Source organism: Giraffa tippelskirchi, chromosome 4, assembly GCF_054371585.1.
Source record: "Giraffa tippelskirchi isolate mGirTip1 chromosome 4, T2T-mGirTip1v1.2.pri, whole genome shotgun sequence".
In the NCBI taxonomy this organism is placed as follows: domain Eukaryota; kingdom Metazoa; phylum Chordata; class Mammalia; order Artiodactyla; family Giraffidae; genus Giraffa; species Giraffa tippelskirchi.
In genome coordinates this window covers 64,759,671-64,787,467 of record NC_137278.1, presented here as the reverse complement: position 1 = coordinate 64,787,467, position 27,797 = coordinate 64,759,671, and the positions used below count along the sequence as shown (strand labels likewise).

At 33.5% G+C, this 27,797-nt stretch overlaps 1 protein-coding gene across 13 annotated transcripts in view; it reads right to left on the bottom strand.

Moving 5' to 3' along the window:
* Nucleotides 1–27,797, bottom strand: part of CCDC88A (coiled-coil and HOOK domain protein 88A) — a 110,321-nt gene that overhangs the window by 42,538 nt on the left and 39,986 nt on the right. For 9 of the 13 annotated variants that reach the window (XM_081589472.1, XM_081589474.1, XM_081589476.1 and 6 more), the window contains exons 6-14: nucleotides 27,426–27,509; nucleotides 25,804–25,944; nucleotides 20,846–21,018; nucleotides 13,534–13,615; nucleotides 11,413–11,571; nucleotides 9,718–9,864; nucleotides 8,988–9,132; nucleotides 5,809–5,993; nucleotides 418–555 (exon numbers count right to left, since the gene is read on the bottom strand). In XM_081589472.1, coding sequence (XP_081445598.1) covers nucleotides 418–555; nucleotides 5,809–5,993; nucleotides 8,988–9,132; nucleotides 9,718–9,864; nucleotides 11,413–11,571; nucleotides 13,534–13,615; nucleotides 20,846–21,018; nucleotides 25,804–25,944; nucleotides 27,426–27,509 — 1,254 coding nt within the window. Of the gene's footprint in view, nucleotides 1–417; nucleotides 556–5,808; nucleotides 5,994–8,987; nucleotides 9,133–9,717; nucleotides 9,865–11,412; nucleotides 11,572–13,533; nucleotides 13,616–20,845; nucleotides 21,019–25,799; nucleotides 25,945–27,425; nucleotides 27,510–27,797 lie in introns of all 13 variants that reach the window. The other 4 variants (XM_081589481.1, XM_081589483.1, XM_081589482.1 and 1 more) reach the window with 1 other exon arrangement.

Sequence of the window (27,797 nt, the reverse complement as noted above, 5' to 3'; positions counted from 1 at the left end):
ACATGTGAATGACCAATAAAACTTGACAGCAGGTATGAAAATATACAGAACAACTGCTGCCACCACTTCAGTGGGATGAGAGCAGAGCTGCACTTCATCCTAATTTCATTGGGGCCTTCAATATCTGCAGCCTCATTCCACTGACACTGGAAAAGCCAACTCATGCACAGGTACCACGAAATTTTATACCAGATAATTATTAAGCACACTGACAATTTAAAAAATTCTAAGCTTTCTCTTCAACTTTTCAAAAACGCATGGGATAGAAAATGAGGTAAAACTCTAGTTATTTTAAAATCTAAAAATATCTAAAATATTTCATTTAATGTTATTATGAAGATTTTACATGCACAAACTTTAAAATAACTTTTGTTAATAAGTTTTAAGATATGTTGCTTAATAAAATAATTTATGAACCTGTCTCTCTGAATTTTCTCGAAGTGTTTCAATTGTCTTTTCAAGCTGAGCTTTTTCCTTCATTAGATCCTTGCTTAAATTCTGACAATTCTGAAGACTTTGCTTTTCTTGAATAATCTCATTTTCAAGGATTTCAACCTGGTGAAAATGAAATCACAAAACAATATATCATTAATATTTCAAAATAGTGGAAGCATGTACAAACAAAAGCTAATCACTGAATAAGGGGTAGAAGACAGTTTTAATACTCACACAGTGAAATTTAAGAATTTCATAGAAAAATTCAAGTAGTATTTCAAGGTAATTTTAGCAGCTATCTAAAATATACAGACATGATTATCTTTCTTGTCCTCTGCATCTCTGAAGGCAAATTTCTACTTCTAAACACAAACACAAATACAACTGCATACATACACACATGCCACATGAAGAATACACAAAACTTACTGGAAAAAACTTTCTTGGCTTGAATGGATTTGTAAAACGAAAATTTAATTAGTCAATGAATTTAGTGCACAAGAAGGAAAAGATGAGAAAATGAGGAGTCAAGAAGGAACTTGGATTAAAAAGAGAAAAAAAAGATTTGAGCAAAACTCTAGCAAAGTATGAGGTTAACAAGTATGAAAAAGCAAATTCAACTTCAAAATATGCCAAACTAGTGATTTCCCCATTATTATATAACATATTTAAACCAGGTAACAAAAAAAAAGATTTAGGCATATAAAGTATTCCACTTCACGTTTAAATATTACCTAAATCCTTGTAACAACAGTAAGAAACTCTTAAGAAGTAATATTAATATCTCAAAAGCATCAAGTCACAAATCTTATTCAATAATTCACATTAAGTTTACACAATCAGGAAGCTTTAAGCTATTAATAACTAATCTGGTTCTCACATTACATACTGAAATATATGGACAGTATTTATTCAATTAAACCATTTGCTGTATTAATGGAATTCAAGTGAAACATTCAGTTTACAAAAGATATACGAAGAATTAATCAAAAATTGCTGGAATCACTAATTTACTAATTAGACTTTAAAGCTAATTTCAAAATCAAAATTCCAGATTTATAGTGGCAACAAAAATAAAACCATTCCAAGTTCTAAATGGCCACTTCTATTTTAACACTATTGTGAAATGCTTATTTGGTTAATGAATTAAAGATGATGCAAAGAATGTTTTAAAAGAATAAAATCTTTCAAGAAAATCAAAGTGTCTATCTGCATTATCTAAGGCAGTGGTTCTCATGGTATGGTTCCACAATAGCGGGATGAGTCTCACCTAGGAACTTCTTGGAAATGAGAATTCTTCTCCCACCCCAGCCCTACAATCCGTATCTTAACAAGTGCTGAAGGTTACTGTGATGAATACCTACTTATTCAAAGATATTGGTCTAAAAACTAGGCAGATTTTCATAACCAAATCTAGAAACCGAGAATCCAAAGGAAAAACTAGACATAGCTGACACATGTAAAAGAATATTTATTACAGTATATTTTTCAGTGACCAAGAACTGGAAACAAAAGTGAAAGCACATTTTGAAGGGTATACATGATGGAGGGTATTCATGATAAAAATATCATGTACATTTTAATAATACGATTTCTATTTATGTATACTGTGTATATGTGTTTGTGTAGGTAGAAAGATAGGCACAAATAAATTACTTGGTCTAACTGTCTCATAACAGGAAAAAAGAGTATCTTAGAGATATTGCAAGTTTGGATCCAGATCACTGCAATCAAGTATCACAATTAAATGAGTCAAATGAATATTCTAAAAGCTATGTTTACCCCACACTATAGTCTATTAAGTGTGTCATATCATTATGTCTAAAAAAAACAATGTATATACCTTCATTAAAAAATACTTCACTGCTAAAAAAAGTTAACCATCACCTGAGCCTTCAGCAAGTTTTAATCTTCTTGCTGGGGGAGTGTCTTGCCTAGATGCTGATGGCTGCTGACTGATCAGGGTAGTGGCTGCTGAAGGTTGGCATGGCTATGTAATTTCTTAAAATAAAACAATAAAGTCTGCTGTGTCAGTTGACTCTTCCTTTCATGAACAATTTCTCTGTAGCATGCAAGGCTACAAAATTTTTTTTTTCAAAACTGGAGTCACTTCTCTTAAACACAGCCACTGTTTTATCAAATTTATGTAATATTCTAAGCCCTCTGTTGATATTTCAACCAACTTCACATCATCTTCAACAGTAGATTCTGTCTCAAGAAACTTTCTTTACTCATGCATAAGAAGTAACTTCTAATCCATTATAGCTGTATCATGAGATTGCAACAAATCAATCGCATCTTCAGGCTCCATTTCTAGCTCTGGTTCTCTTGCTAATTCCTCCACATCTGCAATTACTTCTTCCACTGAAGCCTCTAAGTCATCCATGAGGGGTAGAATCAACTTCTTCTAAACCCCTGTTAACGTTGTTATTTTGACCTTTTCCCATGAATCACTAATGTTCTTAATGGCATCTAGACTGGTAAGTTCTTTCCAGAAGGTTTTCAAATTGACTTTGCCCAGATCCATCAGAGGAATCACTTTTGATGGCAGCTATAACCTTACAAAATAAAGAGTAAGACTTCAAAGTCAACTTACTCTTTGATCTATGGGCTGCAGAATGGATATTGTGTTAGTAAGCATGGAAACAACATGAATCTCAATCCTAAGTCTCTAACAGAGCTCTTGGGGATCAGATGCACTGTCAATGAGCAGTCGTATTTTGAAAGAAATTTTTATTTGAGCAGTAGATCTCAAAAGTGGGCTTAGAATAGTCAGTAAACCATAATGTAAACAGATATGTTGTCATCCAGGCTTTGTTGTTCCATCAAGAGAGTACAGGGAAAATAAGTACAGAGAGAACAGATTAAGCAGAATTCTTAAGGGCCCTAGGATTTTTGAAATTGTAAATGAGCACTGACCTCAAGTCACCAGCTTCATTAGCCTCTAACAAGAGAGTCAGCCTGTCCTTTAAAAAAAAATTATCTTTTGGCTGTGCCAGGTCTTAGTTGTGGTATGCAGGATCTTTAGTTGTGGCATGTGGGATCTAGTTCCCTGACCAGGGATCAAGCCTAGGCCCCCTGCATTGGGAGTGTGGAGTCTTAGCCACTGGGACTGCCAGGGAAGAAACCTGTCCTTTGAAACTTCGAACCCAGGCATTCATTAAACTCTTCCAGCTATGGAAGTCCTAGATGGAATCTTGTTCCAATAGAAGGTTGTTTGTCTACACTAAAAATCTAGTTTAGTGTAGTCACCTTAATTAATTATATCTTCTGGAAAACTAAATACAGCTTCTACATTAGTACGTGTTGTACTTTTATGTTACAGAAACATCTCTCCTTCACCCTCAGAAACCAACCTCTAAAAGATTAAAAGTTTTCTTCTGAAGCTTCCTCACCTCTCTCAGCCTTCACAGAATTGAAGAGAGGGTCTTGCTCTGGATTAGGCTTTGGCTTAAAGGAATGTTGTGGCTGGCATGTCTTCTATCCAGACCACTAAGACTTTCTCCATATCTGAAATAACGCTCTTTCACTTTCTTATCATTCAAAGTTCACTGAAAGTACTTTTAATTCAAGAACTTCTTTGCATGCACATCTTGGCTAACTGGTGTAGGAGGCCTACCTTTCAGTCTATCTCAGCTTTCAACACTCCTTCCTCACTATTCTTAATCATTTCTAGCTTTTGACCTGATTGTGAGAGTGAGAGATGTGCAACTCGTCCTTTCACTCGAACACATACAGGCCACTCTAGGGTTATTAGTTGCTTAATTTCAATATTGTTGTGTCTCAGGGAATAAGGAGGTACAAGGAGAGGGAGAGAGATGGGGAAATCACCAGTTAGTGGAGAAGCTGGAACACCACATCACTTGATTAAGTTCACTTTCTTATATGGGTGCAGTCTATGCCACCCCAACACAATTACAACACTAACATCAAAGATCACTGACAGAGATCACCATAACAAATACAATAACAATGAAAGAGTTTGAAATATTGTGAGAATCACCAAAATGTGACACAGAGACATGAAGTAAGCAAACGTTATTAGAAAAATAGTGCTGAGAGACTTGTTTGAAGCAGGGTTGCCTCAAATTTTCAAGTTGTAAAACAACAACAGCAATTATCTGTGAAGTGTAATAAAGTACTGTGCAATAAAATAAGGTATGCATGTTATTTCCTTTCAAAGTCTACTTAAATTCAGGTTTCATAATCCCTAAACTGTGGCCTCTAAATACCGTTGTCCACTAAAAGAAAGAAGGGCTTTTTAGAGCAATGGCTGTGTCCAGGTCTGAAGCAGGAAACGTTTCAGAGGAACCTAGAACACTCTGTCACAGTAGAAAGCAAGGAAGCTCTCCAGGAGTGCTTAGGTCATGTCATAAGGATTCAGGTAGCAGCTTAAAAGAGTTGGGAGGGTAAGAAAAATACACTGTATTAAAATACGTCAAATATTTTTAAATCCGTGAGTTGATTATGACACCACAACAAACTCAATAATTATATCAGGAGGATAAGAGAGACCAATTTATTACTAGGAAACCGGTAAATAAAGGACAAGAATCAAACATTCATCCTACTTTACCCATCCTAAGAGTTGTTCCTCAGAGTAACTAACAGTGGCTTATTTTTTAACCCAGTATTTTTTTTAAAAAAGGTTTTCCTTACAGAAACACTCTAGCTACCAAATTAAGAACGGATGATATAATATCAAGATTTTGTACCCTCTGATTAATTAAGGGATCTAAACCAATGATTTTCTATGACTACAAACATCACAGAAAGAGACAACCAGACATGTGCCACCTGTTTGAAGTTTCTTCAACAGAAAAACTACTAGGAAAGAAGAGTAAATCTATAGACTAAAAAAGACTTAAGGGACACATCAACTGATTGAACATACCAATCTTATTTGGATTTATATTCAAAAAATATTTGCATATATTTATATTCAAAAAATATAAATTTTTTAAAAATCATAATATATTTGGAGAAACTGAAATGCTGATCAAAAACCGTAATTTTTTAAGTGTGACATCATCACTGTTCTTTTTTTTAATTCCTTACTTTTTAGAGATTTATACTGAGATATTTATTGGTAAAACATTACCATGTCTAGGACTTACTTCAAAATTATCTGGTGGTTGCACGGAGAGTATCAAGGGTAGAAGTAAGATTGGTTGTAAGTTAATAACTGTTGAAGTTGAATGAGTCTAAGAGTGCATTCACTTCATATTTATATAAGTTTGAAATCTATATAATCAGTTAAAATAATATTGAGTGTACAACAAAAGTTGGAAAATAAATGTTCTATCTAAACACTATTTATTTATACTTTTACATATACCTTTTTTACATTATATTAAATATTAATTTTTATACCTTCTTACTTAGTCTTTGATTTTCTTTTTCAATTTTCAGGATTTTGGAGGTGGTGCCTTCGGCAGAATCCATAGTACTCCGAAGCTCTTCTACAGTTTTTGTCAAACTCTGATTTTCCATCTCCAACTTCAACAATCTACTTGATGTCAGTTCATTCACCTCATGACCCAAGGATTTTTGTGGTGCTATAATATTGAAAAATATGACACTGGTAAAACTATGCTTAATCTTCACTATTTAAAATATCTAGTGTAAATACACTAAGTCATCTGATCCTTAATTTTATAAAAAATGAATAAAGTTATACAAGATAGACACAATTAAAAGAGAGAGATAAAATACAGGTAAATCTTTAAATTCTAATGCATTCACAATGCATTCCTGGTGGCTCAGTGGTAAAGAATCCGCCTGCAATGCAGGAGCCGCAGGAGATGAGGGTTCGATCCCTGGGTTAGGAAGATGCTCTGGAGAAGGAAATGGCAACCCACTCCAGTATTCTTGCCTGGAGAATCCCATGAACAGAGGAGCCTGGCTACAGTCCATAGGGTCGCAAAGAGTCAGACACAACTGAAGCGACTTAGCACACACACGTGTACGCATCCACAAGCATTCTAGTGGGAAAAAAAGTACAAAATTTAGACTGAAGTGACTTGACTTTTAGTCCTAATTCCATGAGAAAGCAACTTTAACCTCAATGAATGTTAGGTTACTTGGACAAAATATAGTTACTACCCTGTATATCTAACAGAGTCACTATGTGACTCAAATAAGAAGTATAAAGCATATTCTATGCCACACCTTCGAAGATTAAAAAAAGACAGTTTGAAGGGGAAAAAAAAAATCCCAATCTGATTCTGAGAAAAGCAAGACAGTACTATATACAGGTCACTTCAAAAAAGTCTTTTCTAAATGAAGAATCTAGCTAATTAAGTATAAAGAGCAACATGCAGTCCATTTTGCCAATGGAAATTATCTTTCTAAGCAGCTTTTGGAATTATATTTTTTAAAATAAGAAAACTCAGTTTCAACTTCTGGAAATGTTTTCCAGTAAGCCAAAAATAATTATTTTCTAATAACTGTATACAGACTCATTAAATATTTTGTTGAAGATATAAAAATATTAGTATTCACAAATGAAATATGACACCTAGAATTTATTTTGAAATCCTAGATTTCAGGAAAGGAAATGAACAGAAATACAGGACAGCATTTCTAGGTCTGTCTACTTGTGTACGTTTGAAATCCTCCATCATAAAAACCAAACACACACACACACACACACACACAAACCATGTATCCCCATAAGTCATACGTTCTTTTTTTAAAAATCAGGTAGAGTAAAATATCTCCTAGGTTTTAAGAAAGCCTCAATTCTTATTTCAAGTTTTTGTTCTAGTCAGCACACTGTTAAACCTTTATTAAAAGTTGGTATCACAGATAGTCACTGACTTCATAAATTTTATTAGTTGTCCATGTCTTAGGTAAAACTCATTTCAATTAAACAAGATTAGGCTACAAAACACGATATGCCTTAATAAAACTTTCAATACTACGTACTTCAAAGAAACTTCAAGCCAGCCTACAAAGAATTTAAAAGGATGCATACAACACATTTTTAATATGGGAGAATGTCTGTGTTATATTTTGGATGAAAAAAGGAACCCTGATTGTATATACACACTGATGATGATATATAAAATGAATGTGTGTGTAGAAAAATTCTAGAAGCAAATTTTGTGAAATGTAAAAGGCAAGAAATTATTATTGATTTTGATTTCCTTCTTTGTATTTTTCACGTTCAACAAATTTTCTAGAAAGTTCCTTGTATAGTTAAAAAAAACTACACTATACTAATATTCTGTTCTGACTCCAGCAAAACAACTGATATAATAATAATAATAAAACACTCAAATGCTATTTACAAGGCATTCTAAAGAGCTTCATTAACAAATTCAACCCTCACAACAACCCTACCAGATAGTCCTTAGTATTACTGTCCCCACCTAACAGCTGAGAAAACTCCTAACTGTAATTTTAACTACTTCAGTAGTAGAAAATATTTAAATCTGAATTGTTTTCTTTGTAACTCAATTCACATGGAATACAATTAAAAAGTTCCACAAATGTTTTATGTAATACTTCTTGGCAAGTTCATTGGCTGAATATCATCACTTACTATGAAGTCAATTTACATGAGGTCCCAGAACTCGGAATTAGGTTCCCAAGGGTAAAATTAGGAAAAGCCTAATAGTAATAAATATGACAAGTCATCTACAGAAGTAAACCATTTTTTAAGCACCAGGCTATAGCTCTTTGAGAGTTTATGTCTACCTTATCACTGTATCCTCAGAGCCTGATACAGTATTTTACACATGATAGGTGCTTAATAAATATCTGCTGAAGGAAGAAAACAGGTATAATAATATACATACTGGGTAACCGAGGAATTAGGGAACCAGTCTAATTCAAATAAATGTGACTGGGGTATAACTTCAATAAAGTATATCAGTATTAGCAAACTCAAAGTTTTAACACAAAAGGCCACATTGTATGTGTGTGTCCAGTTTTAATAAAGAGGACAAGTTAATGTGGAGGCAGAGACATAGAGCCAAAAGTTAAATATTTATCTGAAGTCTTTTGTTACCTCCTAGGTATAAGTGGGCTTGAGCAACTGGCAGGTATGATCCTAAAATGGCGATGACACATATGGATGAAAGTAACCATAAAGATCCTTAAGTTGCTTTATTCTGGCTACATATTCACCAAAGAATATTCCCATTACATTCTGATATCCTATTTAGGTTTGTCTACAGTCAAAGAACATGTTGACCAGTAAATATGACTTTTCTGTTCTATTTAGTAGATGGTTATATCTCTCAAAATACATTAATAAACTGATAGCCCTGCTTCTTGGGATATTAACATGAAATAGTGCCTAAACAATGGATCAAATCTGTTACTGCACTCAAAGTTGAGCTGTAAGACACCAGAGATAAGGATCAAACCCAGGATTGTGGAAATTAATACATTCCTCTGTGAAATCCTATCTAGGGAGATATCTGGTCTTTTGAGACATTTACAGTCAAAGAAAATAAAGAACAGTAAGAAAATATCCAGAAATGTAAGCATAAATACAATGTCATTCATTCATCCATTTAAATAAAACAGTATCGGAATACCTTCAGAAAGTTCACTAGTTCTGGATATTTGTTCCAGTTCCCAGCCAAGATGTAATGATTCGTCCATACTTTGCTTCTGTGCCATTTCCAAAGTCATATTTTCTTCCATTAATTCTTCAATCTTTTTTCTATCCATATCACGTTCCTTTTTTATTGGCAGAGTAGGGAGAGAAAAGAAAGCTAAGAAACAGTACAATTTTAAGCTAGTATCGTATTACTTTATAACTTTCCATTATCAGAATCTTATGAGTTAAATTTTGAGTTCCTTAAAATTTTCACAATTTCAAGCTCTTGATAATAATCAATTATAATTATTACTGCTGGTCATTAAATTGATCAGTTGTCTGACCTCCTTTTAAAGTGATTTTGGGGACACTGAAAACACTTCTTCATAGTCATTATATTGTTCTAGTCACATAACAAATGACTTCTGATCCAATGCTAAATTTTAGCAATAGTTGTATTTCTATAAAGAAATGTTTACACAATAGCTTATTAGGGTTTTCTGAAAAGAAGTAGAAAAACTAATAAATAATACCCCTTTGTAATAAAGGCAGAAATTTCTACTACTCCTGAACTTACATAAAATCAAGAGCATCTAATTTATTTAGTTCTCATTTTTCTGTTAAGACCTTAAGGACACTAGCCATCCTTATCACTATAGGGAAATCAGATGAATCTTAGAATTTTTGCTTAGAAGCTACGTAATGGATCTACCTTATACACTTACCATTTCCATATCATGCAGTTTAGCCTTCAGTTGTAAATTCTCTTTTTCTAATTCATGTAATTTATCAGAACGAGCTCGAGTTCCTTCTAATTGGTCTTCCAACATGGTTTTTGTTTCCAACAAAACTTGATTGTCTTCTTTTAATTCCTACAAACATTTCAAGTAGGCTTTATTGGTCACAAGTATGTTAATATGATAATTTTTAAAGTTCTGAAACATAAAAATTCTCTGTTGAAAAATAAGACATTAAGCTATCTTTATCAACAGGTCTATGCAAAAGTAAAGGTACTGAGTAACAAACATAGTTGGTTTCATTTTATTTCCCAGAATTTAAATTATTATGTAAACAGGGGAGGGAGATGGCAGGGAGTTTCAAAAGGGAGGGGATATATGTGTACCTATGGCTGATTCATGTTGATGTTTGACAGAAAACAGCAAAATTCTGTAAAGCAATTATCCTTCAATAAAAAATAAATTAATTTAAAAAATTATGTAAACAAATACTCAGTACTTATATTAGGATGAGTAATACTACTATAATTTCACATGAAATTGTCAGGGTATATTTAAATTCCTAAATCACAAGGATAAGGAACTCAGTATAAGTAGTCTTCTAGATATTTAAGATGCAAATCTACATAGAATTGGGGCTTAATTTATTTAATGAAATAGATTTAAGTTTCTCTCTACTTGAAAGTGACGAGTTTGGGGTTTTGAGTAAAATACCAAGACTACAATCAATATTCAAGTAAATCATAAACCAAGGCTTTATCAAAAAATACTTTACATAAACATCTTAAAATTCCTATGTATGTTTTGAAGACATGTTCACAAATCTATATTGCTAAGTTATATGCCGGCCGTTTATAAGCTGGTCAAGAGAAAGTATATTAAAACAATGGCACACATGAGGACCCCTGAATAGTCCCACACATGCACCCATTTTAAAAAGTATAAAAGAATTAACAAGCAGCTTATCCTTGTACTCTATTGGGTCTATTTTCTGGTAACATTCAGGCTAAGTTTTAACTTTCTCTTACAATGTTTTCACTTGATATTGCAAACTCCTTTCTTATCCCCATACTGAAACTGATGAAAATCTCCTCCATTTACAGACAAAGAAGAAATCACTGAGAGAGGATAAAAGAATGCAAGAAGCAAAGATTTTCAAATTCTTGCTATCAAACTCAACTTTATGTAACACAGAATTGCAACCATTAAATAAGAAAAATTGGTTTTCTTCTAACTTGTTCATATAAAGAGACAAATGGCATTGGGGAGATGGAGGAAAAGAGAGAAGGAGAAGAGGGAGACAGATATTGATTTTGCTTTCATTGATCCTAAGTTAGTATTCTGAGTTGAGCAGCAATCAGAAATATGCTTTGCATTTACTCCTAGGCATGAGTTTAAAATTAGTAGAGGCATATATATTTTGACTTCAAAGTCTTCCCTACCTATAATGCTAATTAAACAAAGGAATGAAGTAAAACTTCCAATGAATAGCGTCCAAAAATTCCTTTTTACAACTCTAAACAATATGCTGATCTATCATAAAATAAACACCTGATGGTATTACAGTTTGCTCAATGTTTCAAGAGTTCTTTACATTTATTAAAGTGCATTTTGAATGCATTTTGAAAAATCGTAACACTTTTAAAGAAAAAAATTGTGAATTGTTTAAATTATGCAACATACCTCAACCCTTGCCTTATAAAATTCAATATCATGTAGTCTCTCTTTATATCTGCTGACTTCACTTTCAAGCTTATCAACTCTGACGGCCTTCTCCCGAAGTGCATCTAATTCATCTCGATACATTCTTGCAGAACGAGCATCCGAAAGCAAACTCATGTTCTAAATGTAAACACATACTAATATTTAAAATATTATTCTCTATTTTCAAATTGATGATGCTTAGGTTGTGCAATCTGATGAATTTACAAAAAAACCCCAATGACTTCTGTACTTTAAAAGTGTGAATTTTTGTGAGACGAGGAAGCTGGGTGGTTAAGGTGACAGACTGCTAAAAGTGTGAATTTTCTGGCATAAATATTATACCTTAAGTTATTTTTTTTAATGGGGATATATAAAGTATTTTTTTAAACCAAGAGTAAGAAGTATTTTTAAAATATACACTTCTACACAAATATAAAAACACATGCATACATACAAGTTTTTATATATAATGTTCACTACTAAGATTGTAAAAAATATTCAGGACATTTTAAAATAAGTAAGTCTCTTAACATAACCGTTTGCAATGAATTTAACGTAAAAAGCTAACTTCAAAATACAAGATAGTAAAAATACAGACAAGGTAAACTACTACAAAAGTTGATCATTAGTTACTTTAGAAAAATGTTTCTATCCAGATATGTTACCAAAATCCTGCTGAGTTTTTTAATACTTCCACATGAATGATTACTTGCATATGATAGTGTACATCTCTACATCATTTGAAATAAATATTAAAATTCAAACTTTAAAAAGTCCTCCTGCAATCCTTTCAATAACGATAATTGAAGCATGATCCAGAGACATCTGTGGGTCCCTGAAACCCTTCTGGGGAGTTCATCAGGTCAAAACTATTTTCATAATAATACTAAGACAGTACTTGCTGTTTCTACTCTCATTCTCTCATGAAGGTACAGTGGAACTTTCCAGAGGCTACATAGATGGCATGTTATTAACTTAACAGACTGAATGCAGAAACAGATATGAGAATCTAGTAGTCTTCCATTAAGGCAGGCATTAAATAAAGAGATTTGCAAAAATATAAAAGATTACTATTCTTCTAATTTTTTTCTTGTTTTGGAAAATAATGGTTATTTAGTTACCATATAATTTTTATGTTAACATGGAATGGGTTGAGTATTATTTTCAAATGAATTAATAAATATTTTTAAATTACTAGTTTAAATTTCAAATATAGTAAATTCCAGTAAAGGGAATTCACATTAAATAATCCTCATTAATTTTTAAGAGTAAAGAAAGGTCTTGAGACAAAAAAAGACTTAGAATCACTGTTTTAGATGGAACACAAAAAAACCCTGCTACCAAGCAGTGGAACAGCAGCCACAGCATATCTAAAACTGAAGGTTATGATTCCTAGATTCATTCACCTAGAAAGGTCCCAGGTTTATGAGCCCACGAGTGAAGCAACCCTGGAATTTAAAATGGCGAGTTAGGGGAAGTAAGGAGAAGATAGAATTTTCCAGCCTTATTCCAATCTTTATCATTGATGGCTTAACGAAGACCTCTTGCACTATCTTCAAATGAAAACAAAACTTTACAGACTAATTAAAAGAAGCAAATTCTTAAATAGTCTTAGTTCATGATGAAAAAACACAAAGCTTCAGAAAAAATAAAGACATTTTTAAAAGTATAAACTTTGGATCTACATGGTAGAAAAGGTGAAAAATCTATTCTATGGAAGTTAACATAAAGCACCATAAGACAGCAGAGACCTAGGGAAATATACATAAGCAGCACAGTTTAGCAGTAGAGGTATTCCAGCTGTCAAGTCCACAGAAGCCAATACATAAAAAAGGGAAACCTGGAACTGTCCTAGTCCTAAGAGGTTCCCTGGAATCTTAGCAAGGTTTGAACAGCACACTGATAGAGGAAAAAGAAAACTCCAAAGTTCTTTCCAGTTTTGATTTCTAGTTTTGGCTCTGGCATTTCTGAAGGCAGAAACACTGAAAAAGTCATTACATTTCATTAAACCTCAGTAAGCAGTAAGGCACATGTTGTAAATTATAAGGAGAAAACTCAATTTCCAATTGATCTTATATAATGAAAGTTCCAGGTACAAACCTCTTGCTGCAGCCTTTTTAGCTCTATTTCCATTTGTTCTAGTTCTTGTTTACAGTCCAACAATTGTTCAGTCTTTTCCTCCCTTAAATGCAAAAAATATTTGTTAAATAAAAAACTTTGTGCTTTGAAAACTATGATCATCTGAATTAATACAAACATATTATCATTATTAAATATCTAATTTAACATAATATTGGTCATGACCTCAAGCTGGGGAAAAAGACAAAGAAATTGATATTAGGAATTTATATGGTTGGATGTCATCAGTCTCACCCTTGAAGTTCTCCAAATACTAATAACCTCAATGACTAATGTCCTCATAGTTCATTATGTAGCTTCTTTTTCTTCATCTCTTCTGTCATTTCCTGATTCCCATCTCCTTACTCTCTCTCCCTTTCTGTATAGTCACAGACAAATTAGCTGGAAGAGTTCTTAAGCAAGGCAATACTAGCTGGGTCTGAGACTTTAAGGGTCTCCAAACTATTTTCAATATTTACAATGACCTAAAGAAAATAATACAGTGCCACACAGATATGTAAAACCTTTGAATCTCTATTGCTTTCTACCCTGAAGTCTGGACACTTTTGTATTTCTCCTAATACACTTTTTTCTTTTTACACTGTGTTCTTTCTAGCTCCCATTTTCTATCTCTCCTTTAGAGCCAAGCTCCTCAAAGTAAGTCTCCACTCATTGTCTCTACTGTCCACCTTCTGTTCTTAAATAATAAAAAATAAATGTTCATTATGTAGAACAATCTGCTTTTGACATCTCATATGTGCTTATATTTAAGTTTTTTCACCAGAGAAAGTTTTTATTGAAGTATAGCTGATACACAATGTTATATAAGCTACAGGTTATTGTGATTCACTATTTTTAAAAGTTATACTCCATAAAATATTAGCTATATTCCCTGCATTGTACATTATATCCTTGCAGCTTATTTTATACGTAAGTTTGTACCTTTAATCCTCTACCTCTATATTGCCCCTCTCCACTCCCTCTTCCCACCAGTAATCACCTGCTTCTTGTATCTATAAATCTGCTTTTCTTGTTACATTCACTAGTTTTATTTTTAGATTCCACATATAATTGGCATCATACAGCATTTGTCTTTGTCTGATTTATTTTACTTAGGATAACACCCTCCAAGTCCATTAATGTTGTTTCACTTATTTGGCTGCGTTGAGTCTTAGTTGCTGCACGAGAGATCTTCATTCCATCATGCAGGCTCTCTAGTTGTGGCCTGAGGGTTCTGGAGTGCAAGGGCTAAGAAGTTGCAGTGCACAGGCTTAGCTGCTCTGTGGCATGTGGGATCTTAGTTCCCCGACCAGGGATCAAACCTGTGTCCCCTAGATTTCAAGGTAGATTCTTAACAACTGGACCACCAGGGAAGTCCCATGTTTTTAAAATAGCAAATTTTATCCTTTTTATGACCGAGTAGCATACCATTCTCTCTCTCTCTCTCCATATATATATATATATTTTTTTTTTTCTATACATCTTCTTAATCTAATCATCTGTTGATGGACACTTAGGTTGCTTCCATATCATGGCAAGTATAAATAACGCTACTATGAACACTGGGGTACATGGATCTTTCTGAACACCACATTAAGAAACTGATGAATAAAAACCATATGATTATCTCTTTTTCTATACATCTTCTTAATCTAATCATCTGTTGATGGACACTTAGGTTGCTTCCATATCATGGCAAGTATAAATAATGCTACTATGAACACTGGGGTACATGGATCTTTCTGAACACCACATTAAGAAACTAATGAATAAAAACCATATGATCATCTCAGTAGGTGCAGAAAGCTTTTCACAAAACTCAATGCCCATTTATGATTAAAAAAAAAAAATCTGCAGAAAGTGGGCACAGAGAATAACAAACTCTATATATGACAAACCCAGAACTAACATCAGACTCAACAGTGAAAAGCTGAACACGTTTCCATTAAGATCAGGAACAAAAAACAATGCCCACTCTTGCCCCTTTTATTCAACATAGTCCCAGCCACAGCAATTAAACAAGAAAAAGAAAAGGAATCCAATTTTAAAGGAGGAATAAAAACTGTCACTATCTGCAGATGACATACTACAGATGAAACTGAGCAAGACTCTGTCAGGTCCTTCCAGGTACAAATCTTTTTGTCCACCATTTCTTGTTGGTAGGAAATAGACTTCATTCAGCCTTGACTCCCTGAGATCAAAAGGGCATATTCAAACAGCTGCTACCCACAGAAGGAAGGGAATGCAGAAACAAAGAAGGAGTAGCTGAGAAACAACAGTCCAGCAATAAAGCAGGGTTCTGGTTCTTCCTTAGGAATATATGTAACAATATCTTTGAGCTTTTCTACAGGAACTAAGGCCTCCACTCAGGTGAGAATGGTGCTCAGAGAATGTGCTTAGCCTGAAGCACAGCTTCAGAGTTGGTTTTTGGACACAAGTCCGCCTTCCCCCTAGGTTGCTGGCCTCCTAAATAAAGCAACCTTTCTTTTCCAACCAATAGTTCTCTCTCAAGTATTGGCTTTTCAGCAGCAAACCTAAGCTCAGCAACAAAGACAGAAAATCCAAAAAATGCAGCCAGAAAGCTATTGTTGGAGTTCATCAACAAATTTGGTAAAGTTGCAGGATACTAAATCAACATACAGAAATCTGTTGCATTTCTACACACTAACAATGAACTATTAGAAGAGAGATTAAGGAAATAATCCTATTTATCTTCACCTTAAAAAAAATAAGATACCAAGGAATAAATCTACCTAAAGAGGTAAAGGGCCTGTACTCAGAAAACTATAATACGCTGATGAAAGAAACTGAAGATGACACCAACAGAAGGAAAGATATACTGCGTTCTTGGATTAGAATTCATACTGTTAAAATGGCCATACTATCCAAGGCAATCTACAGATTCAATGCAAACCCTATCAAAATACCAATGGCATTTTTCACAGAACTAGAACAAATAATCTTAAAACTTGTCTGGAAACACAAAAGATCCAAATAGCCAAGACATTTGTGAGAAAGAAGAACAGAGATGGAGGAATCATGTGCCTCGATCATACAGCTGAGGCTATACTACAAAGCTCCAGTAATCAAAACAGTATGGTACTGGCCCAGAAACAGACACATAGATCAGTGGAACACAATAGGAAGCCCAGAAATAAGCCCACACACTTAAGCTCAATTCATCTACGACAAAGCAGGCAAGAATATACAATGAAGCAAGACAGTCTCTTTAATAAGTGATACTGGAAACATTGTGGACAGCTGCATGTAACAGAATGAAATTAGAACATTCTCTAACACCATATACAAAAATAAATTCAAAATGGATTAAAGACCTAAATGCAAGACTGGAAACCATAAAACTCCTAGAAGAAAACACAGGCAGAATACTTTTTGTCATAAATTGCAGCAATATTCTTTTGGGATCAGTCTTCTAAAGCGAAGGAAATAAAAGCAAAAATAAACAAATGGGATCTAATTAAACTTAAAAGTGTTTGGACAGCAAAAAGGAAAAGATAACTTACCGAAAGGGAGAAAATATTTGCAAATGATATGACTGATAAGGAGTTAATATCCAAAATATATAAACAGCTCATATAACTCAATATCAAAAAAACAAACAACCCAATTAAAAAATGAGCAGCAGATCTGAGCAGACATTTTTCCCAAAGAGGATATGCAGATGACCAAAAGGCACATGAAAGGATGCTCAAAATCACTAATCATCAGGGAAATCAAAGTCAAAAACACATTAAGATATCACCTTACAGGTGTCAAAAGGACTGTCATCAAAAAGAACACAAATAACACTGGTGAGGACACAGAGAATAGGGAATCCTTGTACAGTCTTGGTGGGAATGTAAATTGGTATAGCTGCTGTGGAAAACAGCATGGCAGTTTTTCAAAAAACTAAAATCAGAACTACTATATGACCTAGCAATTCTACTCCTGGGTATACATCTGAAAAAAAAAAAAGCAAAACACTGACTTGAAAAGATACATGCACATGCTTACTTTTGTTGTTATTATTTATTTACTTATTTATTTATTTTTGGCTGCACTGGGTCTTTGTTGCTCTAGTTGCAGTGGGCAGGAGCTCTTCAGTTGTGGGCACTACTCTTCAGTTGTGATGCGTAAGCTCTCATTGCAGTGGCTTCTCTGGTGAAGCACGGGCTCTACGGCACTCGAGCTTCAGTAGTTGCAGCTCTCGGGCTCTAGAGCACAGGCTCTGAGTAGTTGTGGTACATGGGCTTAGCTGCTCCACAGCATGTGGGATGTTCCTGGATCACAGATCAAACCTGTGTCTCCTGCACTGGCAGGTGAATTCTTCACCACTGAGACACCAGGGAAGCCCTGGCTTATGTTTTTTTTTTAGAAACCCATTTTTAATGGAGAAATATTCCCATTGATAGAGGAACCATAATTTACTCATTAAATGGATTCCAATTTTCACTGTAATGAATGATGTTTTGGCAAATAAAATCATTATAAATAAAACCCTGTACATTTTAGGATGGATTTCTAAAAGTATATTATATGTTTAAAGGTTCTTGATATTTACTGTCAAATTGTCCTGCAGACAGGTAACTACCAATTCATAATGCAACTAGCAGAGGATAAAAGTGACTGTATGTGAAACAATTTAACAACTGAAAAATGCTGTGTTATTGTTCTAATTTATATTTATTTGAATATTATGAAAGGCTAATTTTATTTTCTTATTGTGCCATTAAAATTTCTTCTGATGAAAAGTTACTACAGTTTTGTAATATATAAGATATTTCTTACAAATACTACTTTACAAAAAGTTAAATGCTTTTTTTGAGGGTGGGGGACTATACCACTTGGCTTGTGGGATCTTAGTTCCCTGAACAGAGATTGCTCTACCTGTCATTTTGTATATGAAGAAACTGAGTAATGTGGGTAATAAATGGTGACATCTACCTTTAACCACTTAAACGCCTTTCTAATATTTGTATTCTTCAGATTGCATCCTTCATATTCTTCATGTTCATGGGCAGTCTGATCCACTCCAAAGGTTTCAATTACGACCTACATGCTGCATATATTATTCTGCATGAGTATACTAATGATCCGAAATCGCTACTCTGCATCAAGGGCCAGATAGTCAATTATCCAATTGATCATTTCCACAGAAATATTTCAAAGGCACCTCAAACTAAATATGTCAAAACTAAACTTGTCTTTTACCTTAATAGTATTCCTCTCTCTTATGCTCCCTGTCTGAATGAACAACATCACCATCCAAACAGACAGTACTTACAGGAAACTAGGAATTATACTGAAAACTCTACTTTCTTCCTTAATATCTCCTCTTCAACCTCATCATTAACCCTGGATCAGGCCCACACCACTTCTTCCCTGCACTGTCCTTCAATCTATCCTTACAATGACACCAGAATTTATTTTTCCAATTTGAATACTCACTAAAGGTCAGCTATTAGGTTGATATCTCTTTATTAAAACAGGAATCTGTTTTTAAACTGCTCTGAATTGCACACTTTAAAAGGTTCAATTTTCTGATATATGAATTATATTTCAGTAAAGCTGTTTTTTTCCTAAAAAGAATAATTTGCATGAAAGAAAAACTCTTTGGAAACATGGGATCCATGGAGACAAAGACAATTATTAAAGGAAGCCTTTGATAGTGTTAACTATTGCATAAAAGTGAAATTTATAAGGAATTACTTCTTCTTCCATCCAAATTGCAAATTACACTTTTACTCTGTATGTCAATAAATCGAAAGCAATTATATTATGATGTACCACCCACAAATATGCTATCAGTCTGCATGTTATTACAATTATTTATTTCCATTAGGTAAAGGCAATCTAAACTATTTTTACCTACCATGATTCCACACTTGCATCACTTTAGTAAATATCTATCCCAACAAAAACACTTAAAACACATGTTAACAGAAGAAACCCATGAGGAACACATTTTCAAAGGACAACAAAAGATATAGATGGTATTTGATGTAATGCTAGTTACTGAGAAAACTTACTATATCTGGCATATTTACTTATTCATTAAAAATATTCATTTATATTTTCCAGTCAGCATGAGACCAAATTTTACTAATCTCTTTAAGTTCTCTGGAATTTTAATAACACTATGCTCAAGTAAATTTTATTTTAAAATCAAATTCTAATATAGTGCAAAATGTTAAATGAATTCACAGCCATCACTGCAGTTCTAATTGCATGCTTTATCTAAAGACTGAAGAAGATTGTGCTAAATTATACGGAACAAACTAGTGTTCACTGTTTAGGCTATCCATTAACTGCCAGTCAAACTAATAACAGCAATCTCTTCCCTAATTTTCACGGTGCAGCTGTTTATAGAATATCTTGGGCGTATTCACTTCAACAGATACATAATACTGCAGACATTCACAATGAAAGCTGTATTTTCTTGTTTTCAAATTTTCCTATGGACTGTATATTTTTTCTACCTTGCATATTCAACCACTTTCTTAAAACTAACTGCTTTAAACAATCAATAAATAAACTTAATTGCTATATGGTGGTTTTAAATTTAAAATCTACACCCCAAAGCCTAAATTCCAAGAAAACAAACCCCCCAGAAAAAGGAAAAAAAAGGAAAGAAAAAGCCTATAACACACAACTCTTTTGTTTTTTAAAGTGCAATATAAAAAAATCTCCAGCAGACACTGGTTGTGTCCTTACAAGTTATTCACCAATGTGACATTTATACTGACTTTCCTGTAATGATTTTTGAAAGTTAAATAAATATTAATTTTACCAGCATTAACCAATCTGAATATTTATCATTTTTAAGTATATGACTCAGGCATCTCAATTACTCCATGCAGAAGATACAAAAAATTATTTTTCTGTAATACTGTACACCAAAAATTCATTTTACAACATTAATTTTAAAAAAGCCAAACTTAATCTGTATCAGTGGTTGTCAGTATTTTGGATTTCATGGCATGAAAAAATTAAAAAATTAAGCAGACCTCAATTTGCCAAGGAAAAACATTATTTTATAAAAGAAAGGACATCCTAACACTAGAAGAATAGGAAGTACATAGATACAGGATAAAGGGCATCCTTTAAGTTGATAAGATTTAGCATTAAGAAAACTTTATGGCAATGTCTTCATTTTGACAAATACTACTGAAAACTGTGACACAGCCTAGCAACTGGGAACCACACATCTCTATTTCATAAGCCTAAAAACATTGCATTTAGGTCACCTTTGCAACCATATAAATTCAACGAGCCTTGAAAAGCAGCAACTTACAATTCCTGCCTAAGCCTTCTTATCTTGGCCTTAGCATCTGCCAGCTCCACTGACAGATGTTGTCGACTTTCTGTTCGCTTCATGCCTGGAGAACCACAAGGTGACTGTGCAGATGAAGAGGCATGGGGTAGAAAATGAAGACCATCCCGCTCTTCAGAGAGTTCCACAATAGTCTAAGGAAACAGAGAAATCACAGAAGCACTTTTAGTATTTTACATATCAGAGAACCAAATACACAACACCAGTCACTAAGTCTAAGTATTATACTACAATATCAGAAAGAATCCATTGATCAAAAATGTCTTATTTATTTAATATCTTTATCATTAATGGTGAACTTTTTGGTTTTTGACTATGCCACACAGCATGTGGGATCTTAGTTCCCCAACCAGGGATCAAACCCACACCCCTTGCATGATGACTTAAAGACAGCACCACCAGGTAAATCCCTTAACTTTGACATATTTAGCTGTCATTTTTTTTAAAGTTTCATTCAACAGTACATGGTTGAGTTATTTAGTAGATAACACAAGAACAAGACATTACTTTTTTCCCTTCCCAGTGTTTTAACAAAAATTAATAAATTGTGGTAAAATATGTAGAACAAATAGCAACTGTTGGAAAGGCATAGAAGACTTGTTGACACAGTAAAGGAATTAACTCAAGATTAGTATGTCCGTAACTGTTCCGTCCAACACAGTAACCAGTAGCACAAGAGGCTAATTTCAAGTTTAAAAAATTAAAAATACAGTTCCTTAGCCTCCTTTACTAGAACATTACTCCTATATCACCATTCCTATGCCTGAACCTCCAAACACTCAACTCTCCCCTTCTGCCCAGTCAAATAGATTATTCTTGGCTACTCTAGAGTTCCTACTTGGCCTGGAACTGCAATTAGGCTGTTAAATGTCACCCTTACTTTCTAATCTAACACTACTATGTCATTCTTTGACTATGGTTCATTCACTCTTCGGGGAAAAAACAAAAGGAAACAAATATTTATAGAACTCCTAGCTAGAGAATTTTCCAAGAAGATCCCATCCAATACTATAATTGGCAATAGAGGCTTTACATCTATTTTAGACATAAGGAAACTGAGGCACATATACATTAAATAACTTAAAGTCACACACGAACATAACACAAATTCAAATTCAAGTCTGACTTAAAATGCTATGTCATTTTCCTTACCTACTGTCAATTTTTCTATTCCTGTTCCAAGGTGATAAAGAACTCCAAGAAAAACAAAACAAAATACAGCCCTACTACAGAAGTTGTCATCCACTTTCAATTAAGCTCTTTCCAATGCCCATCAATTCTTTCACTGAAAATCTTGATGATTTCCTGGAAAATTTTCCCATAAAGGCAGACGTAAATATATTCCCTTTTCTCTACATAAGCCCCCAACTACAAACTGCTATCATGACTTTCAACAAATGAACTCTCCTTCATTTTGTCAAAGAAACAGAACGACGACCTGCAATAAATTCCTCCATTTTTATGCATCTCTTATTCCCAACACATATCCTTACTTCTGTAACATTTTCAGTTTCTCTCTTCCTATTGATTTTTTCTCCTTGTTCTTCAAAGACATACAAGTTTCTACTATCTAAGGGGGGAAAACCACATTTTCCCCTTTATTATCCTCCATTTCTCTTTCAATATTACTTTTTGAAGGATGGTTTGCTCACTGACACTACTTCATCTTGTCTATCTACTTAGTATGTCTAGCCCAACTCCACTGTCTCTGTGAATAGTGCTACTAATATCCACAGTAGCCCAAGCTCAAACTTCACGGAGTCAGCTTTTATTTGCCTATTTTCTTACTGTCTCAATTATCTTTAATATTGCCTTATAACATCTCGTCTTTAACAAAAGTACCTGCATACATGTGTGTGTGCCTGTGCTCAGTTGTGTCTGATTCTTTGTGACCCTTTGGACTGTAGCTTGCTAGGCTCCTCTGTTCATGGGATTTTTCAGGCAAGAATACTGGAGTGGGTTGCCATTTCCTCCTCCAGGGGATTTTTCTGACCCAGCGACTGAACTTGTGTCTCCCGCGTCTCCGGCATTTGCAAGCAAATTCTTTACCTGTGAACCATCAGTACCTGTATATAGTAATTACTAAATATCTGTTTCATACACAAACTAGAACTTAATTACATGCCACTTTATTTTTCATTTACAATGTGCTTTTTAAAAATAAATCAGATACAACCTTCCTTATACTTCCTTTGTATCCCTGATGTTATCCAGCATAGCAGTGAACACAAAAATCTGCTCAAAAATATTTAACTGAATTATTCACAAAACAGAAAACTCAAGAAAAGTACTGAAGATACACATTACATTTGAAATTAGCAGGTGGTAAAATTAAAGTATATCAACAATTTCCAGTTGTAGACAAATAGAGCACAAAAGATCTATGGATGCAAAATATTTTTTAAAAAGAAAGAAACCTAATATTAAGAGAGTACCCAGAGGTACTTTCCATTTTGCCTTTTCTCTAATAGTGGTAGTTTCTTGAGCTCAAGAACTTCAAACATTTTCAAAAAGTCTGATAGGAAATGTTATTAAGGCATACTTATAATTTCTGAAAAGCTTTCTCTGATCCTTCCAATCTTAGGTATTCCACTATCAGTTGCAAGTAATATCTTTCTTCTTTAAATTCCTATAGTACAACATTTCGGAGAAGTAAATGGCAACCGACTCCAGAATTCTTGCCTGGAGAATTCAATGGACAGAGAAGCTTGCCGGGATACAGTCCATGGGGTCACAAAGAGTTGGACACAACTGAGCGACTAACTCACACATATAGCACAACACTTAGATATATGTCTCTTTTTTTGGTATTTGTCACTTACCAACTTACAGTTAACTCATTTATTAAAATAATTTCCCTATTAGATTGTAACCATCTTTGGTTCTTCTTTGAAAGTCTGTTGCTCTCCCGTACTCTAGTAAAAGTTCTTACAAAAAGCAGGTATTTACCAATATACATTGAAGAATGAACATATGATACAACAAGGCTAAAAATTTCAGGTGACAATAATTACAGAATTCATCATTAAGGAATATCAGAGAAGAGATTTAGGTAAAGGTATTATAAAGGTTAGGATCACAAGTGTTGGAGTTAGAATGGGCAAGTCACCTAACTTCTCTAAACTTTAGAATCTTCATCTATAAAATGAGATTACTGTGCAGATGTACTAAGATTAAGTACACAATAAATTTACAAAGCTTGGCCTAAACAGTGACAATAAATATTTAGTTTTTAGTGAAAGGAGAAGATCCTGCTGGAGTGTAGTAAAAGAAGATCCTGGCCTTGGAAGATCCTATTGGAGAACATGCTACCCACTCCTGTATTCTTGGGCTTCCCTGATGGCTCAGATGGTAGAGAATATGCCTGCAATGCAGGAGACCCAGGTTCAAACCCTGGGTTGGGAAGATCCCTTGGAGAAGGGAACAGCTACCCACTCCAGTATTCTGGTCTGGAGAATTCCATGGACAGAGGAGCCTGGCAGGCTACAGTCCATAGGGTTGCAAAGAGTCTGACATGACTGAAAAGATTCTTGTTTCATAGCATTAAGGAAAAAAAAAGAAGTATAATTAAAAACAACATGACCAAATTATACTTTCTAGATCAAAGTGAAACAATGATGACAATAGATCAATAAAAACAGAGAAGAGGGCTCTCTGTTCTGACAAGGGGGAGCACGCCCTGTGGATAGCCTGTGGCTGTCCAATTCTGGCCATGCCAACAAATGGAGGATTTGAGTGCTAGGATACCCACTTGAACTCCCAGTGTGAGTACTACTGCCCACCAGGATACATACTGAAAGTGTTTTTACTAAAACAGTAAAAAGATACTAATATAAAAAAGAAGATACAGCATATGGTTCAAGACTGACTGAAAATAAAAGTGATCTGAGTATCTCAGGGTAGGTTTCATATATACTAAGGATGTGTTGAAACTCATTCTTTTCTTCCTTTGGTCGGTCTTAAATTTTTTAAAAATTTAGCTGTTGCTTTAAAAAACACTTCTTTATTTCCTATATATTCTTCTCTTTTAAAGCCATAAGAGAAACTAAAAATTCCCATCAGAAATGAACATATTTTATAGAGCAATGAGAAAGCTTTTTATTCCAAAAACATCTCTAGAAATTTCTCCTATATAGTCTTTCATTAGTCCCCAAACTAATCAAATTCTCCATAAATAAACTCAAATCTGTCTCTCTCATGTAAATTGAACGACTGATCAAAGTTTTACAATCTCCAGAATGACAGAGTATTTTGGTCTGCTATTAAGAAAATATTACTCACCACCACATGCACTAACGTCTAGACTTTTCTAAAAATTATAAACTGCTCTCAAAGAATGCAACCAAAAAGTCTGGTGCAATTTTACTCCTTTTAAAAGCAAAGTGCTTTCTTAAAAGAGCTTACAATAATTCTTTTTTAAAAATCACACCTCATTATACTGCTACAAAAATTTGAGACCTTTTGTGGGACATTTTATTCAGAACACCTGTTATTCTCCTTTTATTAACACATTTTTTACAGTCTCAAAATGTGGCAATGAAACTACAAAATTAACCTTAATCAAATTCTTAAATCTTGAAAAAGCGATGGTTTTTCCACTTACATCAATGATATTTTTAGTTTTATACTTTTGCCAGAACTCTGGTTTCATACTTGTTGCCAGAACCATAGGGATGAGTTTAAAAAAAAAACACAGAAGAACAAAATCAGAGTAATTTAAAAGGAAGGGGAAGAGAAAATCCAATTGCAATGTTTACTAGCACTTTGGGGCTCTTATGCATCCTTTCTGGTTCCTGTGTTACACAAAAGACATACAGTACCTTATTACCTGTCCCTAAGAAACAGACATCAATTCTCAAAAATCTCTGAAGTTTTTTGGAAAGGAAACTTTCATAAGATACTAAAAGAAATTTACAAACCTCTGAATGTTCATCTCTCTCATCTATAAGCCTTTTTAGATGCAATACCATATTTTTCAAGAGTGGTTCTATTTCCTCCTGAGACATATCAGTCACTTCCATCCATTGTAGATCAAACACATTTTCCTGATTATGGGTTACCTTTAGAAAGCAACCAAAACAAACAACTTTTAAATAGCTAATACTTAAAAATAAATTTTAGTACATATACCCCATATAATAAAAATATGACAAGTAAATATGTCTAAAGAACATTTGAAATTAACAAATGCTGAAAAAGCTTCTACTAAAAGTTATTTTCACTAAATATAATCTTTAAATGAATTTATTTTTATCTTCTAACTAAAAAATAAGATTTAATTCAAGGCATTCCTAAGGAAAGGTAATATTATTATTTCTGACAACTGCTCTAACAAAATCAATTGATCATTTCCTTAGATAAGACTAAATTAATTGTAACTGAAATCAAAAGTTTTTTCCAATCCTATAGGATATATATTATTGCACTTTTATTCTTGAAAAGCAAAGTTTTTACAGATTCTGAGGTGACACTATCACAGCACCTTAGGAGAAAAGGACTCCTAATAAAGATTTTTAAAAGAATGGAGAAGTTATATAAGTGAAATACTTATTTCTTGTTTTCCATTTCTCACTGTGATTCTGATATTTTGCTTTAAGTTTCACAATAAACAGAAAAGTAACACTTTCAAGAATGATGGCAAATTCAGTAACTTGTGGCACTCAACATTTATTCAAAATAAAATACAAACCACAAAGCTAACGGAAACAAATATATATATATATATATATAGGGAAACTACCAACAAAACTGTATCTTGTTGCATAACTAATATGCTTATTGTTGACAATATTACTGACAAGAAAGCAGAGTTCTAAAAAGATGACACATGGAACACAAAGTGATTTAAATAGAGAATATTTAAATACAACTCTTCCCCCTTCCGTTTCCTTAGTTCTCTCTAATCAACATGTAAAATTTAACACACTGTAGTTCTAAAAACTAATAAGTACACAAGATTAAAAGCCCAAGACTAGACAGATGCAGAAATAGCAGCTTTAAAAAAAATCTTAACAAATATAACTCCAATTATTTGACATTGCACATTATGTCTTATATTTAGGTTTTACATGGATGTTACAAATCACTAATATATTTATAATTCAAGCAATATCTTCAATAGAAATTCTGCTGTGCCCACTCATTAAAACAAAATCACTGGAGTGACATAAGACATTACGTTAGCTCACTTTAATTTGAATTACAGGCAGTGATCCACTTTATGCTGTTTCCATTCACTATATCATGCATGCTATGCTGTCTAACAAAGGAATATACATTCCTCAGATAACACTTTCTGCCTATATCCCTATGTATAAAGTCAACAGTACATCCGCAGTCAGCACTGTGCCATTATAGATGATTCATTTAAGAAGCTATGTCTAAAGAAAAGAGGACAATTTGCCTAAAAGCAGAGTGCATCTATATTTGACTTTTATTTATTCTTGCTTAAGTTATGACTTTAAGTATTTGGAGAGATATATAAATATAATGTATGACGAGCTTCATAAAAAACACGAAAACATTTAATACAGATTATTACCTCTTGAATATGTGCGGCAACTGCTGCTTTCGTATCAAAATCTAAACCTTGAATTTTTTCAATAAATTCTTCTTTTTTCTGACACTAAGGAAAATGAATAGAACAATCACTTGTACTTTATAGGGGTATAGTTGTTAATATGTTGTAAATAAGTAAAAACTCATTAGGCTAAAAAGCTTGGCTACAATGAGGGTTTAAACAGCACAATGAGGGTTTTGTTTTGCATTTAAATGATCTCTCTAATATACTTACCTAATAAAAAGATTAAAATTTAGGAATATTTATTTAAAAAGTAAGGTACTGAAAATCCATATTACTTGTATGCTGAAAAGTTCTAAAGCAAGTAATCATTACACAACTCATGTGAGGTCA